General features: G+C 43.9%; 5 protein-coding genes across 5 annotated transcripts; 4 read left to right on the plus strand and 1 right to left on the minus strand.

Annotated features, from left to right (window-relative positions):
• The first annotated feature begins 1,931 nt into the window (after nucleotides 1-1,931).
• On the plus strand, nucleotides 1,932-7,972 carry EAE98_012129 (uncharacterized protein). Its single transcript, XM_038959753.1, has 4 exons — nucleotides 1,932-2,952; nucleotides 3,024-4,099; nucleotides 4,168-4,442; nucleotides 4,493-7,972. Exons 2-4 carry the CDS (start codon nucleotides 4,068-4,070, stop codon nucleotides 7,540-7,542), a joined length of 3,357 nt encoding a protein of 1,118 aa, XP_038803877.1. The 5' UTR covers nucleotides 1,932-2,952; nucleotides 3,024-4,067; the 3' UTR covers nucleotides 7,543-7,972.
• Nucleotides 7,973-8,348: 376 nt separating this feature from the next.
• On the plus strand, nucleotides 8,349-9,629 carry EAE98_012130 (uncharacterized protein; the record flags this gene model as incomplete). Its single annotated transcript, XM_038959754.1, has 3 exons — nucleotides 8,349-8,465; nucleotides 8,542-8,673; nucleotides 8,859-9,629. The coding sequence occupies 3 exons, from the start codon at nucleotides 8,349-8,351 to the stop codon at nucleotides 9,627-9,629; spliced, it is 1,020 nt and encodes a 339-aa protein (XP_038803878.1).
• Nucleotides 9,630-10,711: 1,082 nt separating this feature from the next.
• On the plus strand, nucleotides 10,712-12,544 carry EAE98_012131 (uncharacterized protein; the record flags this gene model as incomplete). The annotated part of the gene is made up of 2 exons (XM_038959755.1): nucleotides 10,712-11,646; nucleotides 11,695-12,544. 2 exons carry the CDS (start codon nucleotides 10,712-10,714, stop codon nucleotides 12,542-12,544), a joined length of 1,785 nt encoding a protein of 594 aa, XP_038803879.1.
• A 2,246-nt stretch (nucleotides 12,545-14,790) lies between these two features.
• Nucleotides 14,791-16,721, plus strand: EAE98_012132 (uncharacterized protein; the record flags this gene model as incomplete). Its single annotated transcript, XM_038959756.1, has 2 exons — nucleotides 14,791-14,949; nucleotides 15,003-16,721. 2 exons carry the CDS (start codon nucleotides 14,791-14,793, stop codon nucleotides 16,719-16,721), a joined length of 1,878 nt encoding a protein of 625 aa, XP_038803880.1.
• Nucleotides 16,722-17,681: 960 nt separating this feature from the next.
• On the minus strand, nucleotides 17,682-19,826 carry EAE98_012133 (uncharacterized protein; the record flags this gene model as incomplete). Its single annotated transcript, XM_038959757.1, has 4 exons — nucleotides 17,682-18,791; nucleotides 18,877-19,046; nucleotides 19,104-19,204; nucleotides 19,261-19,826. The coding sequence occupies 4 exons, from the start codon at nucleotides 19,824-19,826 to the stop codon at nucleotides 17,682-17,684; spliced, it is 1,947 nt and encodes a 648-aa protein (XP_038803881.1).
• Between the last annotated feature and the right edge of the window lie 734 nt (nucleotides 19,827-20,560).

The raw sequence follows: 20,560 nt of genomic DNA on the forward strand, positions 1-20,560 counted from the left end.
CCACCGGTTTTGGACTTCAGACTACTGAACACCGACATGCGGCGCTTAAAAATATGGTATATATATATGCAAATCCAGCCTCATGAAAGTAAGTATCCGTCCTTTCTGATGGTTCGCATTCGCATAGCATGATTCCAAAAGTAGATTTCATGTATCACCAAAAACACCACAATGCCCACGAGGATTGATGTGTATCGTGACGTAGTGATGAATACATAGATAGCCTTGAAGTATCAAGATTGATGATTTGTATTCCTTTTCCCTCGACATTGCTGTGACTTGAATTGACGAAAGTCGGTAGTGGTGGTGATGGTGGTGGTGGTGGTGGTGGTGGTGAAGAAGATCCAGATGGATGAGATAACATTGAGAAGGTTGAGGATGATTCAGGAATCACAAGTGTTACTTTAGTCCCGTGACGAGAAGTCCCGTTTGAGATTGTGTTGGGAGGATCTGGAGATATACCTATCAGACAGGTACACACACTTTGCTTCTCACCGCCTTCATTTACGATTCGTTGCCTAAATGAGTGAGGGTTATGGAAACAATACTTTTAAGGGTATTGATTGAATCGAATTGAACCACGCTTGTTTTTTTGGAGAAAATTCCTCGCATATTCCAATCGAACAAAGTGTTTGCTTTCAAATTTCAAATATATCAGATTTGGGGCTGTTGATCAGGAATAGGAATTTCGCCTAATAAAATGGCCTGAATGTTTCCGTTCCCGAATTATTAAAGGGCCGACAAAAAGGTCTTGGAAAGCGGGTGTCTGCAGAATCAAAATGTTGTCCCTTGTATACGCCACAACATGGGAATGATAGGGGTAGCTAGTACTTGTATCGATGAGTAGTCCTTCGAGGAAGAAGATGTTTATAAGATGATTGTTGATTACCTACTAATAAGTAGCCAAGTAGCTAAGTAGCGAGGTATTGGCTAATTCATTTCTGCTTCATGAGGACCTGCATAAAACGCCTGGTTAAAATACCCAGGTACCCACCTACCTACAGAGTAAGTATATCTTATGCAGTCTACCCCTTAGGCATGTCTGTCCTCTCATGTTACCTTGGCGAGGTAGGTATGTAGATACATGATTCCTGCCTCGCCTACAGACTAGGTACGTACCTAGTACTTGGTAGTATTTCATCAAGTCTCTTTCTATTTGGGTTTTTTCAAAGAGGCATATAAATGTTTCTGGGCAATGGAATGCGAATAAATACCTACCATGTAATACTACCTACCCTCCTACCTACCTACCTACATTCATGCCTGTCACACGTACTCGTAGTCATATTGGAATTGAAATCAAGATGAGTTCTCAAGAGTCAAGACAAATCCATTATCGCTGGATACCAAACCCACACAGGCTGCACCAGTAGATAACTCCAGCTGTACCGAAGTTTCTGGAAAGTCACATCATGTTGATCATCTCCATCAGCACTGGTGGCACTCTGTACAAAGTTCCCCCGCAAAAGTCGGATGGGAAGGATTCCAATTGTCAGTGGTGGCTTGATATGTTAATGCTAATGGTTATGCTAATGCTACCTACCCAGGCTCGGCCAGGTAATGCTAATGATAAATTGATGATTGGGGACAACCTGGGACATTTGATTGGAACTCGAGTTAAATCCATCAGCCACCGGTGAACGCTTGAAAATGCCTTTTTCGGGTTCACTCTTTTCTTTTTCTTCAATTCAAAATTTCAAGGGACCTGCAAATGTCTTTTTTTAAGTTTTAGCACTTCTAGTACGCCTAAATAGGCCATCGGTCAATGAAAATGCCGTCAAAATCAGGCGATGGACATGTCAGAATGTTAAAAACCATACGATGATTGAATTAATTCCAGACAAAAGGAAGAAGAGTAAATTTAAGAAAAGGTGGTGAAAGGAATTATATAGATTTAAGTGAACGCCCACTCTGTACGAAGGTTTTGCCGGCCTTTTTTCCTTTCCTATTATTGCTATTGCTATTGCTATCGATGTTGCTGTTGCTGTTGCTGCATCTCTTTTCTATTTAGACACAATGGTCGCAATCACTAGTTCTCTCTAACCTCTTACCTTCTGCCTCTTACCTCTTGCAGCTGCATGCACTTACAGCCACACCCCCCTTTCGTTATCTTGAAATTTACTACAGGTTGCCAAAGCGTCTGGATCTTCAATTGGACTTGATGCCGATGCTCTAGCTTTCAACTCAGCTTAACATGATTCGTTCTTGGTGGCAAAAGCCAATCCAGGGCTTGTCGATAGGTGTAAGCTTTCAGGTCAGAAGGAGAAGAAAATGAGGAAACACAAGTCCTTGTAGGTATCCAGGTATAGTACACGAATCTATATTGTCGAGTTGTGGGATACTATGAAGGCGGTCATTGTGCAGCCTCAATATTCAAGAATTCAGAAAGAGCAGGTGCACCGTTCGATCATCGATACCAGACCACAGCACATACAAAGGATGTACGATCAGGAAAAAGCGAAGGTTCGAACTTTCACATAAGGGATAGGGATAGGGACGGAATCTCGTACAACATGATCAATTTTGAGAGACATTGTATAGGTACGACACTGCTGTGTTAATATCGAGTATCTCTTCAAACCCCTCGCAGCCGCCGACAAGTTCATTGGATTATTCACTTCACATATATGGGGATTCGGAAGCAACATCCGGTTCCCAATCGACATCTCGCGTTTGTTCATTAAAGTATCATACAGTATCATTCGAATTAGCGACCCCTTCTGTGCCGAGTTCATGCATGGTTTGAGGTGGAATCGACAGATTTGGAAAGAGGTAAAGAAAGAGAGGAGGCACTAGAGAAGGCACTAGAGAATGGGAGAGGAGAAGGGGGAGAGTTTCTACTGTAGCAACTTGTTGGAAGTTATACGCATATACAGTCTCACAGTGTACACATATACAGGATTATCTCCCAGGTACACACCATGGTCTCCTTTACGTTTCAGTAGTTACCAGGTAAGTTCACCCGTCGTTCTGCCATTCATTCCATCATTCTATTCGACCTAATACCTCCCACTTCACTCCAGCAGCTCTCCCAAGATTCATTCACTGAATTGGATCAGGATCGAATACAAGGGGAAAGTCCCACATACACACGCGCATCGTTTATTCTGTCATAAGGAATTCGAGGGAAACCATTGGTTCTTCTTTTTTAAACCTTTTCTCAACTGAACAGTTCAAGGTAAAGTATCAAAGGACCCAAGTAAGAATCCAGCCATTTGATTTGCTCGGCTCCGGGTTCCGAGAGGGAAAAGAAAAGAATCCACATATTTCCTTGGCTCGGGACGGACTTCACACAGACTCTGCACCGTCTTCACTGCCATTTTTTTCAATAGCTGCCCTCACAGACTCATCCACCTAGTCCGCACGCTACGACCATCCTAGGTATTTTCGATTTCTGCGATTCGATGAAAATGACAACAAATTAAACTTAAACTTTTTACCAAGTATTGATTGATGGATTGATGGATTGATTGATTGATGGATGAGAAAAGGAATTGACAACGCTACTCCAGGAGACCTCAATTCATTCATTCATTCATTCATCCATTCACCCATTCACCCATTCACTCCGAAACCCTTCGATCAAATCGTCAATTGTCAATCAACCAAGATCGACCCAGTACCTTCCATTCACTTGATTCAAATATGTCAGCACTTCGATTGTGAGGTTCCTCGAAGCTTTCCATGTTCCCACCCACATCTCCGATTCGTCTCTAGGTATACTCACTCGAGCACCAGCACCAGCACTGACACCACTGCCACTACCACTACCACTACCACCTCCACCTACCACCAATACAATACACCCTCTGTACATGCGATAACACCATGATTGAGATTCCCCACGACGTCAACAATTTCAATTCCACCACTATCGTCTGCCCACGCCACTATTGTATCGATACCGATTTGTTCTACTCCCCATATTTTAATTGACGCGGAACTTCATACCTTGGCGCAAATCTATTACTGAAGTCTATCAAGGTTCTCGAAAAAAGGTACCGCCGCCATACTTGGAGTGGTTGGCAACAGATCAAGGACAAGGGCAAGACCCATCCCTCGACACCATGATATGGTACCTCCTCTATCCATTCAGAGGGTAAGTGGTTTAATGAACTGATCTGCTTGACAAAAGTTTACATATCTAATCAAGCTTGTCTCCATTAGAACCACGGAACCTCCCGACCTCGACACCAAACATCCCATCCGAGATCACTTCACTAAATTCGGATACAACGTCGCAAAGCACTCAGTCGCTGCCATAACTATCTCTGCTATAATCGCAACACTACTCATATATCCCTTTCCATTTCTCTTTACAAATGGCTTCACCAATGGCGCGTCAAATCTACCACATCATGTATGGTCTTCCGCGCAACCTTTGAAGGCATTGGATGATTCGAGGAAACCGGATGTGGTAATGCGATCGATATGGGTACATGGTGTGTTGTTACTCTCGGTTTCGAAGGGAGGAGAGCTAATACCGGAATAGGAAGCTATATGAAAGCTTTACAATCAGATGTTCTCCAAGCAGCATTAGAGATACAGGATCATATTTTAGGCCCCACTATCAACTTTGACCCTCGCAAAGAGGCTAAGCATGCCCAGGTTGACTATACACAAAATGAATTATCAGTGGATGCACGGGATGCCTTTCATGCAGTAAACGGTCTAACAAACTCATCTTGGTTCTTTCATTCTCCATTACAATACTGGTCATGCTCGAAGGAAGCGATCTCAGCTGATGACGACATCGTGATGACAGTCAACAAAAACTTGCACCAGTCAACCTCTGTCAATGTCACCTTGAGACACTCTATTGTTTTCAGTGGTAAGCGTTTTGAGGACCACCATCTTGTAGCTGCAGATGCCTTGGTCATAACCTTGGTTCACATGCTTGACTCGCCTGTCGGGAGATATTGGGAGAGAAGAGCAGCTCAACTGGCAGCCAAAGGATCTGATGACTGGCGCATGATTCCTTCCGATGGTCACTCGTTAAGAAGCACTCCCTATGAATTCTTATTTCAACCTACTGCTACTTGGGAATCGATTGCATTGGCCGCCGCATACACTTTTGGCGCATGGTGGTTCGTCGCAACTTTATGGGGCCTGCGGGCTCTCAAGTCAAGGCTTGGTCTTCTCATTGCAGCAACTACTCAGTTGGCCTTTACGTTCACTTCGACGTTCACCATCTGCGCTATTATCAAAACGGATTTGTCTATGATACCCAGAGAATACTATCCTTTGATTGTTGTCTTTTGCGGCACGGAAAACATGCTTCAACTCGTGAGAGCTTTTATTGTCACGCCTTCATCACATCATCCGACTCTTAGATCCGCAGAAGCCTTTGGAAAGAACGGACATATATTCCTTACGAACACTGGCCAGAGGCTTCTCTTCTTGTGGGTTGTATCCAAGTTTGGAGGCGAAGGGCAAGCTACTTTCTGTCGCTTCGCTACTTTTGCACTAATTTTTGATTTCTTCTACCTACTAATGTTCTTCGCTCCCGTTCTAAGCATCGATGTACGAAGACCTCAATTGAACGACACACTCTCGGCTTCTTCTCGGGAACGAAGCTACCCATCACCAGAAAGATCATCTTCTAAACCATGGGCTGATTTCATTTTTCGTGGAGGAAACATGCCTTCGACTCGTATTGTCGGTACCGTGGTGATTATTATCGCAGTACTAATTTGCCAATGGCATTTCGATCAAGGTATTTTGCAAAGTAATCAACTTGTATTGAAAACAACTGCGCCGGCTTCTTCAATTCTAGAGGTCGATGTTCATCAAGCTAGAACTCCAACTGCCTGGCTCCGATTGCAAGACCACGAGACTGTTCATGAGCTTATTAGCATTGTCAAACCACATGCTCACAGTTTCGTTGCTCAGGTTTATGATCCTTTAGTTTTCGTCCTAAACGGTTCAGATCGGACACCAAACAGACTGGGTGTGAGATCGTTCCTCCCTGCTTTTTATGACTTTATCGAGAACCAGTCCCTACCGTTCCTTTTGTTTGTTATCATCACTGGCGTGATTGTTAATCAATTCATCAAATATCTCTTGTCTGATGAACCTTCTGACGATGAAGACCATGAGGGTCATGGCGACGAACCCCTGTTGTCAGTTAAGACATTCGGCTCTGGACATGCTTTGGATGTTGTCCTGATGACAGCTTCTCGTGATGGAATTATCGTTTCAGTTGGTCTGGACAGATGGATCCGTGTTTGGAATGCAAAGCATAATGGCCGAAGCTATGTAGTCGAAGACCCTGGATCCGATATCGATCCGTTTCCTGTTTTGGCTATGGCGATCGATAACGACTCGAATTGGCTCGCAATACTGTCGAAGAAAATGGTCGCCTTATGGAACATTCCTGAACGACGATGGGGTCCGACAATGCCCGTGGACGTCAAAGGGCGAACACCCGAAGCATTTTTCTTTAGCCACAATGAAGTTGAGTTGATTGATCCAGTGATTATCGTCCGCCATAACGGTCTCATGTCAGAACTTCATATGGAGGATCATGTTTCAAAGGAACTACAAATATGCCGCACGCCATTGGTTTGTGTTGAGCCACATTTGGAAAAAGTTGTTACGAATGGCTTCCTGCCACCTCCAAAGATCATAACCGCCTCAAAACGTGGTTGTGTACATGTTGCAGTTGAAGAGAAATCTGGCTGGGTTTCATATGATCTTAGACTCCCTTGGGTATCCGATGACAAAGATGTCAACTCAATTCTTCCATTGCCGGCATTATCATCCTTTCTCGCTATACGCGACCACAGCGTTGATCTTGTTGATATACACACTCATAATGTCACTCATTCATTTGTTACAGAGAACATCAAACCAGGAACACTGCAATGTGTTCATTCGACAAGACGAAGGCCACAATGTGGTTCTGTTGGTTTGGGATCGTTTGCATTTATGTATACTTGCATTGAGACTGGGAACATGATGATGCAATCATATCTGCCAAGCAGAGAGGGCGATACTATATGTTTCCGTGATCCTGATAAACCAGGCTCTAAAACATGTTGTTTATGGCGGGAAACCGTAGAGCGAAGATTTAGTATAGAAAATCCTGGTGATTGGCAAGCACTCCAATCGGGGTATGTGGTAGGTGTACGGAAGATACAAGATCAAGATAAACAAGCAGTAGGAAATCAACTTTTGGGGTCGATTGGAAGCGGCGGACTTCGACGACGGGGTGCTTCGGGAAGGAGGTCTAATCTAGATCACCCAGGAGGCAAAAATGACGGCTGGGAGGTTTGGAGCTTAGGGTCGAGAGGAGATAAAACCTCTGTGCCCTTCAATTCAGTTTACGATCAGGTATTACTTGTTGGTAAACTTGGCCCAGTCACGAAAGTGGGTACGAACAGTATCGTAGTTGCATTGGGAAATATGGTCAAACTTATTACTGTCGGTCATGAACGTTATGATCGCCTTGGCAATGATTCTGATGAAACATTCGTTGGCATGGCACCTGTTGCGAATAGGAGGAAGAGGCCTGTTCTTACACGAAAGAGAACAGATTGATATGCAGAATTTTTTATAACCTTTTTAAGATACTATTTGTGCTTATTCGCAAATTGCTTCTGGGGGGAGGATGATACCCAATACATGGACAAAAGGCGTTTCCGAAATGAATTGATACAGGCGTTACCATGGGCAAGGAAGTGGCGTTCGTGGATATTGTTTTTATTTTTGGGTCTCATTTTGCGTATACAAGGCTGTGGGCGCATATAGTGGCATCTATATCACCCTTTGAAGGGACATGGTTATAGTACTTGAGTATATGCTTATCTTTTGGGCATGCTCAGTTCAAAAGCATTGGGGCTTTCTATCAAGGTCAAAATCATAATCCAGCAGGGTTGCTTGGAAAGGATGAGGATGGAGATGCATTAGGAATAGGTCGTAAAGGGTAGTCCACTGGCCAACTGCCATCTGCCGTAAAGTAACATTATCACAAAATTTTGATCCGACTTGCCAATACAAAAGTGACAGTAATTGTAAAGTTCTTCAAAATCTATAACTCCCGACGTATACAGTTGCACCGGATATACAAATATCAACATATATACACACAATGAATCCTGTCATGACGAAGATCGTCTGCACATCACAGCCTTATGGCCCATAATGATTAGGTCTTACAGAAATCCACGTTCCTGCACTAATCAATGATGATCTTCGGGAGCTCCCTCCCACTAATAATACCACGTGTATCGTATACCCCTGTCTCTTATCGTTAGCTTATCGTAAACGCCAAAATTCGCACGCGACGACACGACCCCGTTCAACGGCTTCCTTTCCGACTTCAATACTAATTTGAGCAATCAGTTATGTCGATACTTAATTACTGGACCGTTGCAGCATTGGTACTGGGCCTCGCGGCCTTTGCACCGGGCATTATGGGTATGCTTGGGCTGGGAGGAAATAAGTTCTTGGTGAAAGGGAAGGTATGATCAATTGTTTTATCTTCGCTGGCCGGGTGCTTCATGTTTGTATAGATGTGCTAACACCTCGTCTCGATAGACAGTTCTCTTGACCGGCGCCTCGGAAGGAATGGGAAAGAGCGTTGCAATTCAATTGGCAAAAAAGGGCGCAAATGTGATAATTGTTGCGAGAAACGTCGGAAAATTGGAGAAAGCTATGGTGGAAATCAAGGTATTTTTTTTAGTGTTTTTCGTCTCTTCAAAGAGGCATAGTGAAGATTGGGGTGGTATTTGGGATTGAGGAGAAGGTCGAGGAGAAGAGATACTTGTATACCATTAAAGGTTCAAGGGGGCACTGGCAGGAGGAAGAAATACAAGAGCAAGGGCTTATAGATGAGTTCAACTAACTCTTCACAGGCCGCAGCTCTCTCCCCATCAACGCAATCTTTCCACTATATTTCCGCAGACGTCTCTATTCCCACCGAAGCCGCACGCATACTCGAAGAAGCCACTAAATTCAATTCCTCTAACCCTCCAGACATTGTCTGGTGTATCGCTGGCACTTCTACCCCCGGCTTCTTCCTCGAAACGACTCCCCAGAAACTTCGCACACAAATGGACATAAACTATTGGTCTTGTGCAGATATGGCTCATTGCGTTTTGAAATCCTGGCTCTCCACCTCCAATGCCGAAAAGAAAGACCGACATTTAATCTTCACCAGTAGCGTTTTAGCTTTCTATTCCGTCGTGGGTTATACACCATATTCACCGACCAAAGCTGCGATCAAAAGTTTGAGCGATACTTTATATCAAGAAGTCCTACTATATCCCAATCCTCCACAAATTCACACAATTTTTCCAGGTACAATAGCTAGCCCAGGATTGGAGATCGAGAATCAAGGCAAACCGGAAATCACACATTTATTGGAGGAAACGGATCCGATACAAACACCAGATGAAGTCGCAAAAAATTCGATTCGGGGCTTGGAAAGAGGTGAATATCTGATTACGGTGGGTTGGCTAGGAAGTATGATGAGAGCTTGCGCATGGGGGGGTAGTAGGAGAGGAAATTGGGTGTCGGATACGTTGGTTACATGGGTGACGAGTTTGGTTTGGGGGTTTGTCGGGAGGGACTTGGATGGAAAAGTTAGGAGGTGGGGGGAGGCACAAGGGTTTAAAAGAAACTGAAATGTTATGTCGAGGCGGGGTTGCGCAAGAACCGGCCATTCGATAGGTCATGCCAATATCCCGGAAGAAAGTACAACTTTCAATAGAGGAGCTGCTGTATATAGCGCATCTATTCTTGAAAGTGCTCAATCGTATCTGCGGAGCATAGTAGACGCACAAAAGTTTACTTCGCCGTAGTTTACCGACGTATATAACACTAGCTACATTAATACCAAAATCTCAGGAGTCTGCGATGGTGCTGCTATCTGCTAAATCTACCACGGCATTGAAGGTTGGTACTGTGTGTTTATGCCGCGATATTACGAGATATTCAATTCGCAAGTGCGAGATCCATGCGTTACTGTAGCCCTGTGTCGATAGCGGGTGCGTATGTGGGTACGGACTTGGATCTTGATGAAGGAGTTGAGTCTGTTAGTGCTTGGTCCTTGTTCAAAGAAGCCAGATGCGTCGAAGAAGAGTTGTTTAAGATTGGACTGAAATGGGTCGATGGACAATTCCACACTGCCTCATCCAATTCTAGACTCGCCTTATTGAGAAGATGTATGGTTTGTTCAGTACTGCGATTGTCCATTGAGTCCCCTTTCATTTTGCTGAGACGGATATAAATCAAGTCGAATAAGGGTATTATAGGGGTTATTATGGCTACATATGTCACACAGAAAATAGGATTGGCTTGAATAGATACTAATGCTGGTTATGGATTTCGGGACCTTTATAAATTGAATAGTCTTCAGGCCGAATAGCTTCAACAAAAACAAAAATTAACAAGCTTATCAAGAACAAATTCCGAAGAACAAAGGAACATACGGAATATCATGGACAGAGGCATCAATAATTTTGTTTCTTTGTTTTCTAACAACAAAACGAATAGTCTCGTACTCGTACCTCGTGGCATTTACCTCCTATTGTTCCTTACCATTGTTCTATCACTCCCAATTACCGAGATTTTTTTCGAAAGAAATCGCATCGTATAACTGCCATGAAAAGATACTAATTATGCTCGAATATGTTTGGTTTGTCAGGCATATATGAAAATCACGCAATCCCATCTCATTTACTGCAATTGATTTGGCCACGGAATCATGGCTCCAGAAAAACGTACCGCAGATGACCATAATGTCATTATCATTGGTGCAGGATGGCAGGGTATTGCAGCCGCTAGGACATACCTCCAGCTCAAACCTAACATCAAACTGACTGTAATTGACTCTGACAGTAGCATCGGCGGAGTCTGGAGTATTGAGCGAAGCTATCCTGGACTCATTGCCGATAGTCCTGTTGGGTGCTATGAATTTTCCGACATGTGCATGGATGAAGATCCGGAGTTGGAAATGTGGAAGATAATTCCCGGTCATAAAGTGGGTGAATATCTTCGCAAGTTTTCCAAGAGATTTGGTATCGATGAACACCTCCGCCTTAATACGAAGGTCTTCTCGGCGGTCCCTGAAAATGGAACTGATGGCGTCAAGAGGTGGAGTCTAGAAGTGCAAACAAAAGGAAAAGAAAAGGAATTTCTCAAGTGTGATAAGTTGATTGTAGCAAGTGGACCTTCTTCGGATCCAAGAATGCCGGATCTCGACACGAGTCAATTCAATGGACCTGTTTTTCACTCTCTTTATCTTGGTGCACGACATGCCGAGCTTACTGACGACAAAATCAAACATGTTACTGTAGTCGGAGGCAACAAATCGGCTGCGGAAGTCGTCAATCTATGTGCAACCGCAGGAAAGAAAGTTACTTGGTTGATACGAGAAGGTGGTGCTGGTCCAGGAATGCTTATACAAGCGAGATCGGGAGGGGTACATACCGCCGCCATTGCATTCTCCAGATGGGCAGGGCTAACGGTTCCATGCTTGTTGAGAACTCATGGATTTTGGTATTGGCTTTTACATAGTGGTCTCTTTTGGCCCGGTATCTGGTTGATTGGAAAATATTGGGAGTGGGCTTCTCACTATATGTTAAAAGGTCTCTATGAACAGAGCGAGAATGCTAAGAAAATCGCACCTGATTTACAACAGTAAGATATGTTTGCTGCGGTGAACTTTACTTTACTAATGAAACACAGTCTCTTTTGGTCGACATCTGCACCTTCCTTCCTTCAAGAAGGCAGTACCTTGTTCGAAAAGCTGAATGAAGGAATACTTATAGATGTCCAGCGCACGCATATATCCAACGTTAATCCCAAAAGTGTCACTCTCGATAATGGTACTCACCTTGCTACTGACGCAATAATATTTGCCACTGGATGGAATTTAACCTTTTCCAAATTCTTCACACCCGAAACGCGTCTTGAGCTGGGCCTTCCAATTCCATTTGGCTCGGAACCTCCCGCTTTGAAGGAATATTGGAAAGAACTCGATCTCGAAGCTGATCAATGGGTTCATAAAACCTTTCCCTTCTTATCCAACCCGCCTAAAACTTATGAAACTCCGCCGGACCATACACCATATCATCTCTATCGCCAATCAATCCCCACCAGCCTAGCTACCCGCAACGATCGATCTCTCATTTTCCTCGGCGTCCTAGCATCTCCTCAAATCCCAACCTATGCTGAACTTTCTTCGCTGTGGAGTATCGCCTATCTCGAGAACATGCACGCTCCCGAGATCGATAAAATATTCCGTGACAAATTGACCATGGATCTCGATACCGCGCGGGCAAATGCATTTATGAAGTGGAGATATAGACGAGCGGGGATTATCGAACCGAATGTGGGAGCGGAGGTACAGGATCTTTGTGATTTGCTCTGTGAGGAGTTGGGGGTGGAAGCGAGGAGGAAAGCGAGGGTGGGGGGATGGAAAGGTTCGTGGAATGAGTGGTTTGAGCCGTATCGAAGTATGGATTATAAGGGGGTTGTGGGGGAATTTTTAGAGGTGGTGAGGAAAAGGGAGGAGGGGAAAGCTAAGAGTGAGTAGAGGGGATTTGGGTCTGGTGTTTGTATGTAACAAGATGCGCTACTCTTTCTTTTTTGGAACAGGCTCTTTAAGCATGTTGCCTTGCATTTTGATATCGCTTTCCAGATCTTGGAGCAGCTTGAGAATAAAAATTGAAGTTTTTTATTTACACATGATACGTAGCATTAAAATTTAATTTTCTTCGTCAGAGAACGTGTAAAATACATGAAATACGTCTCGAGAGATCTTTTGGCAGGTAGAGCAGAGAACTCTAATGAAGCGTAAATGCTTCACTCATCCGATTCATCTATAGTCACCAATGAACGCCGCTGTAGACTTTGCTCCCATCATCGCAAAACAGGGGGATCTCACTTAGTAACCGAGTCGAAGTTCCACCCTGGTGGATCATACTTACATGATATGTTGATTATGCGACAAGTGCAAAGACGAGGGTAATAATACATTAGCTAATCAATGAATATAAGAAATCACGGAGGATATGATCATTCATGCTTTTTTTGATATTCAAATTGACGTAAATGAATAGGGAGTATCCGGATAGCCTTCCTGACTCTACCACGTATCTCGCCATTCTCCCGCTTCACTCGCCGGAGAAGACAAAATGAGATGTGCAACAGAAGGAGGAGAGCGCTCCACTACTGCAATGAGATTCACTCTAATGATCCCACTCCAGGTATTCGTTTACAAGGACCGCTATTTCCAGAATTAACTGTACCTCTTCCATCGCAATACATATACTCACCGATCGCCAACCCTTTCTAATCTGTTCCAACGCCATCGAGTACTTGACGTGGACGAAAAGTGCTCCAAAGATTACAGACCCCGGATATCTCTTTGGTATACCATCTTCGAATGACCCAAAGCAGCTTCTCGGAGCGCATTCCCCTCTTATCATCTTCAAACTTTCGCTCCACCGAAACAAAATCTCGCAGTTCCGAATGACCTCCCTACCTGTGTGAATCATATTCCAACCACTTCACCATATCTGGACTTGCACTCAAGGTAGGGGGACCCAAGACCAAAGATCATTCATCTTCTTTTCAAAGCCGATAAAGAATCTGGGAAACCTCAAACATTCACACTCATGAAACTTGACAAGTGTGCCCAGCCTCCTGAGAAGTTTGTGCAGCACAGTGAATTTCACTCTGTGGAGAGCTGGAATTTGGGAACCTCGATACTCAGTCAACTAGCTCGTAGAATTCATACTTCACCAGATGGATTAAGGTTATAGGAAGTTCAAGAATATACTGATGCAAGCTTTATGCACCATCTCCTCATCAAATTAACTGCTCAACTCAACGAGAAACAAGACTTTCCGATACCAGGAAACCAGGACACCAGGAGATCAGAAGTGTGTGATCTCCAACAAGCAAGCAGATGACTTGCGCACTTTGACAAAGTCCAAAGCACAGAATTCCCAAGATCATTGAGGAGTCCATCTATCATCTGCTCATATCCCTTCATGGCAATGGTGAGTCGCTGATTCACAGATCAGGTTCCATCTTATCATATGTATGACAAGGGAAGTGAATCCATATTCTGAGCATATCTTCTGTTCCAAGTTGTTTTTAATCTCAGCAATCTTTGCACTACCACACACAACACAACTCAAGGCTAAGGGGACAATTGCATTCTTAGAGATCATTCACAGCTGGTCTCATATATACAATTGGGTTTTGAAGATATCTGGACACCAACAGGAGTATACATGCATACATCCATCAACATCTCTTTGAACTAAAGTTCTCAAGCAACATATGTGGGTTTGAATGAACTTTTGCTAACAACAACTTCAAACTTCGAGTAGCATCACTCAAACTCTTGAACAACTTACCTTTTTCTCAACGCCGAGACTCTAGCCTGTTCAAAAGAGTTAGCTCAATTTTGATTTTGAAATTTCCCACAATCTCAAAATAATACTGCTTTACAATTTGGAATTTACACACACACCACCTCTTTATTGACCTTGATCAGGAACCTGGACTTTCATCAATTCTATAAGGCTGCGGTTCAGAACCATAGCTTTATTATTTTCTATACTCTTGAAATCATCACACTTCTTTTCTCGAATATAATCGATTTTGGCCGTGTTCTTAAATCACTTTATTCACCTTGCCAAAGGTCATCACTTTCAAGCGGTCGCATTCTGCCGGTTGATTTTTTCTGTCCTCCACCACACGCCAACGACACCTCGCACTTCTTGGAATCTCAATTAAACTCGGTTTCATCTGCTATTCAGTATCAAGATGCGACACTTGAACATTATGTTGACAATTTTGGTCGTCTGCCTATGTTCTTTTTTGAGCATGGCAGATGGCTCAAGTTCGAGTATAAGCGTGAACGTTCTCACTCTTACATCGTATACGACCGTCTCACCCGCTCCTATTGTCGTAACATCCTCAGAAGTATGTTTTCCGGGATGCCAAACCAATGCGGTCGATGCTAACAAATGTTTTAGTTTGTGACGCCAGCTGACCAGATTCCTGTCACCTTGACTTCTGCACTGATCGTTGTTTATACAGTCTATCCAGAAAATGAGTCTCCAGTGAGAGAAAGTGCGACTCAATTTGAATACCCTACATACCTTCCAGCGGTTGCTGCAACTCTTGTAACATTATCAACCAGCACTACAAGTCTTCCTATCCCACAGACAACTGATGACTCGAACACCGTTAAGACTGGTAGCTCAAGCACTGTCGAAACTAGTAGCTCGAGCGATGTTGACAAAAGTACTGGGCCAACAAAATCTTTCACTCGGTCGGCGACTTCGACAAGTAAGCCAATTACTACACCGACCTCTTCTAAAACATCATCGTCGTCAATAGCAACTGGCACATTGGTATCAACTCCGCCAAACGATAATGCCCGTAAGTCGATTCCAAATGTGGCGATTTTAGTGCCTGCCATCGTCGGCGCCATCCTCGCTATGGCTGCGCTCGGTTTACTTCTATGGTGCTTACACCGAAGGAATTTGAAGAAGAGAGGCAATAACGCGTCGAGCTCCACGATATTGAGACATAGAAGCGTTTATGATGGATATAACCATTGCTTAAACACAGGAAATAGAGTTTCACGCCAAGCAGGAAAATCACGAGAGGATCGTTTAAGTGTCTTAGATACCCTTGGATTGACTGATAAAAAGTTGTGGCCATCTTGGCCTTTCGGTGACAAGATGACCTTGGGAACTGGTGCTATCAAACAAGCAATGATGGGAGCTGCAGTACCAGTTTCTTCAAGACCTCCACGACCGGTAAGATCTTATGAGCATGAGTTGCAGTTTGTCACCAGTCCTCGGCCAGCCGAACTTCCAGGCGATCCTACATTATCCGAAAATAAAATTTCGACGGAACACCAACCACAAACTGAGGATGGTACATCCATGGCTCCGCCAATCCCACCGAAGTCTCCAGATAGGGACCTCAAGCTGTATGGAAGAAATGCCACTGGACATGCTTCACCTGGGTCGGAACCTGAAAATGTTAAGAAGAGCATCGATAATTCATCATTGCCACGATGGTCAAATTTTGACGGTCATCTGTCAAACCAAAGTGCTGAACTTCACGGAGCAGTCGCATCCCCTTCTACGCCAACTACAGCATGGCCACATGGCAGCAATCCACCAGTTACCGCACCCGCACTCCCCCAGATTCAGAACAACTCGGTTACAACACCAGCAAAGGCATGGGTCGAACCACCATCGCGATTCTCTACTCCCTCGAATAACTCTACTTCGCCCAATGCAACTTCAAGTGGCAGCGCCGACACCAGTCCAAAGCAGTGGGTTGAGCCAATTTCAAATCCCGCCACTGGAACTAGAAATCGTGCGTATAATGCCATCCCACCTTCCCCGACAGAAGCAGATACTCTGCGTACTGTCGCAGAACGCGACAACACCTTGGCAATGCTCGAGGGTCGTCAAAAGGCTCACGTAACTGCAAGCATCTCCGGTATCTTTGATGGAAACGAACAGTTGAGACTCTATAACGAATCCGTGAAGAGAGCTAGAAGAAGAAGCTTGGAAAGAAGGGCAGAGCTCCAAGCGAGATTTCCGTTTACCAGAGCACCCGTACCAGGCACGGTTACAGATACTACCCATGACGTGTCGTACACTCCAACAGATGCCGGAACTTCAATCCAACGTGTTGACAAAGACAATGGTTTTGGGGGATGGATGTAAAGTTTTCGCTGTCGTAATGATAACGAAGTCATGACTACATGATTACTGCGGTGAAGTATCAAAGGCGTTGGTAGATTCAAACAGAAACACTTCTCATGGAGCTTTCACTGAATCTCCTTTTTCCTTTCTTTTGTATTTACTTTCTTTGTTCCTGGATCACTTGAAGGTTGATTAAAAATTGAAGGATGGTGGCTTTGGTAAATGAATGGATTGATGGATTGATGGACTTGAGGAATAATATGGGATGATTGACTGAGAAAGCTCTTGCCGATGAGGGAGAGAAAGCAAATCCAAGAAGCAAACCTTCTCTCTCTTTCTTCTTGAGAATCTTCAGAAGCATGAATCATCATGAATCGAAATGAGATTTCCTTAGTGTAGATACACAATTGATAGACATCAGAATAAAAAGTATTACAATACGAATTTAGTTGAATTTGGTGAAAAAGTAAGGATTGAGAGATGAGGTCGGAACAAATTTTAGTACTTTCCGACATTCCCGATGATTACCCTTTCGAATGTCTTTCAAACCTCTTGATCTCCATGTTGTATGTGTATATCACTATATCACTTCAACACACAACTTCAATCAAAGCATTTTGTTCAGTACTACAGTCTTTGTTTAGCAGCTGTCTAGTCAGGAGTATAATGGTGTTGAATCAGTTGCTTTGGAATCATTAATGCTTACCGAAATCTCGTCAATCTTGATAGTTGTCTGTAGGGTGAGCATGTGCAATATTTTGATTCAGTCAGTCACATTGCTCACAGAAGATACATAGAATGGGAATTTAATAATATATTTTCGCCGAAGAACTTTTCATAGATAACTTCATAAGTAATTGGTCCACCATCCGCCTATCCGACATTTTTATGCCCAGCACAAATATGTGGTATTTATTCCCATGATACCCGAACACAAACGCCTGTACGCCAGCCCTATTCTAGCCATTGGGAATCACAACCCTACTTTAAAGCCAAGCTTCTTCTAACCTCCAAACTAACTCCTTTACCACCTCCAGCCATCGCTCCCCGTTCCACCTCATCGTCTACCAAATCTCTCAAATCCAAGCTAGTACTTCCACCCATCTGTCCCATCAGCCCCTGTCTCTCAGCAAAAGCTCCCTCTTCTCTTTCTATCTGATTATCCCTCATAAACCCTTGCATTTCCACCTCTTCCATGTCATCTTCCTCCCCTTCCAAGAAAATTTCATGTCCACTTCCCTCATAAACCCACATAGCTGTTACACATCCCGCCGCAGCGACCACTGCCGTTTCCCACCATGCCCATCCCACTACTCCCTTTTCCAACCCCCGTCCATACCATATTCCACCTACCACCGGTCCCACTGTGCGGAAGCCCGCTGAGACAGATTGTCCAATTCCGTGTATCGTACCCAGAACAGAAGGATGAGGCGAACAATTGTTCAATAAGATAATCGTAGCAGGAAGCGTAAAAGTTCTCGCTGAAACAGCAAGTAAAAGTACAAAGAAAATTCCAATCCAGATCGCAGGTCCGGCAGCAGGCGCAGGTGCCAAAGTACTGGAAGGCAATACAGCCAAATATGGAGCAACGAAATAAGCAATGGGGAACAAAATTAGAAAAAATCGAAAGCAAAGGAGAGTACCAAGTCTTGCGTGAACAGGTGGATAAAAAAGAACTTGTAGAGCCATGCCAAGGACGCCGAGAATAGATGTTGCAAAGCCGACTGTTGCGGCAGGCATACCGAGACCACCGGTGAATACAAAGGGAAGAGATCGAGAATCTTTGGAAGTAGGTCGTGGAGTAGAGAGAAAAAGTGACCAGATATTTGTGAAAGCTCCAAGATGGAAATCAAAGAATGCGCCGGTAACCAAGGTGAAGATTACGTTTTTGGTCCAGATGCGATTAAAGGGTAATTTATTTGCGGTGGGACGAGTAATTGATTTAGGTTCGAAGTTCTCGAGGCTATCAATTGAGGTCTCAAGATGAGAGTAATCAATCGGGGCAACAATAGTTCCAAACCCTATTGATTGTTTAATCCGATTCATCAAATTGATTCCGTAATCAAATTGGCCACGTGCCGAAGGAAGAGTCTAAGATGAAGCTACAGGTTAGCATCCGTATCCGTATATGCGGGGGTGGAGACGTGAAGATGTATCCCACGTCAAGAGCACGTACCTCTTCTAGACCTAAGAATACGATGGCGCCGGTAGTTGATAAGAAGACGGCATTGAGAATACCAGGAAGAGCATAGGGATATGATTTAAGCCACTCAAATCCGAATGCAGCTTGGTCACCGAAAAGACCAGGGAGTGTCATTGCTGGATCTGCAAGTAATCCACCCATAACTATGAGCAATATTAGTACATGATGATGTGATTGATGCAATATATATATAAACATACCTGGGCCCAATATACCAGCCACATTGAAACTCATAGGCAAGAGCAAAAATGCCCGAGATTGATATTTCTTCTCTTTGGTGAACTCTGCAACCATGGTGCGTCTAATTGAGACAGTTTAGCTATTGTGCATTTGAAATTGAAGAATCTATGAACTAACATTATTCCAACAGTACCATTGATAGCTCCACCAAAGGCACGAAACAAAGCCGCTTGCCAAAACGTCGTCGAGAAGCCATATCCCATACATGAGATAGCCGTTCCAATCAGCCCAATCATGAGAACCATCTTCCTCCCCCAAGTATCAGCAGCTTTGCCCCATAGCACCGCAGTACAGACCTGAGCTCCGGTGAAACACCCTTGCAAGATCCCCGCCTGTGACGAAATAGCAGCATCAGACAAGCCAGGATCGAAGCTCTTCAACTGATAGAACATATAAGCTTGCAATGAAGCAATTTGTAAGAAATCTACCAATCTAGAGAAGAAGAGGATGGCTAATTGATCTTTCCGAGGTAGTGACATCCATGTCACTGCTTGTGGTTTGGGACCAGATGCTTCTGAATCGGGCTCAGAGGCAGTACTAGGCCGTGAATCGAAAACCTCACGTGGGGACGGAGGGACGAGAGAGGTATGTCTGCGATGAAAGCCACTTACCCCTCCTCTATGCTCGGGCAAGGCCGGTGACCATAAAGGTGTTGGGATATTGGTTTTCTCCGACATAGCCATTAATTTTCAAACAAAAATTGATAAATGACGATAAAATGAAACGGAACCACCAGAATACAGAAGAAAAAAAATCAACAAGCCAGAATTTGGATGATTCGAGTCAATAACTAAACTAGAGCAGAGAAATATGTTGGATGGAAAATCATGAAGCGGCTCGGTCCAGAATTGTGCCAAGCTATCAAATGAATGCAAAGAAAGGATAGAACGGGAAGAAAAGATGGATCAAAGAAGGAAAGTACAGGCCAAAAGTAGTCGAAAAGAAATCCTATTATTCGATCTTCATCAATCAACCATTTCCGACGTCCTCCTCTACTCGGAGGTTATTATTATTATCCTTCTTCCTCGTGGACAATCTGAAATTCCCTTTACTCTATACTTACTTTATCCTTGCTAGTAGTGTGAAAACGTGTGCGTATGGGATATACATCATCGTCAATTTCAAAATTAAGCTTGCCCCATAGCTTTGTACACTTTAGGTGAGGCTTCATGGAGCAGGAAAATGGTTGGTTGCCTTTGTGATCCACCTAAGATTCCACGTTCCCGAATCCTACATCCAAGGACCAACTCTCCAAGCCTCCCATGGGCCATGGTTCTGCACTTTCGCAAAGGCCTTTGGTTCTCGGCTTGTTTCTTCTTTTTTTGGATCACCACTCAAGAGTTCTTGTTTGATATTCGTCCGACTCAAATAGGGATAAGCATAAGAAAAAGCGGACTCGCAGATAAGCAAGGATAGA

Source organism: Botrytis deweyae, assembly GCF_014898535.1.
Source record: "Botrytis deweyae strain B1 chromosome Unknown BDEW_059, whole genome shotgun sequence".
NCBI lineage: Eukaryota > Fungi > Ascomycota > Leotiomycetes > Helotiales > Sclerotiniaceae > Botrytis > Botrytis deweyae.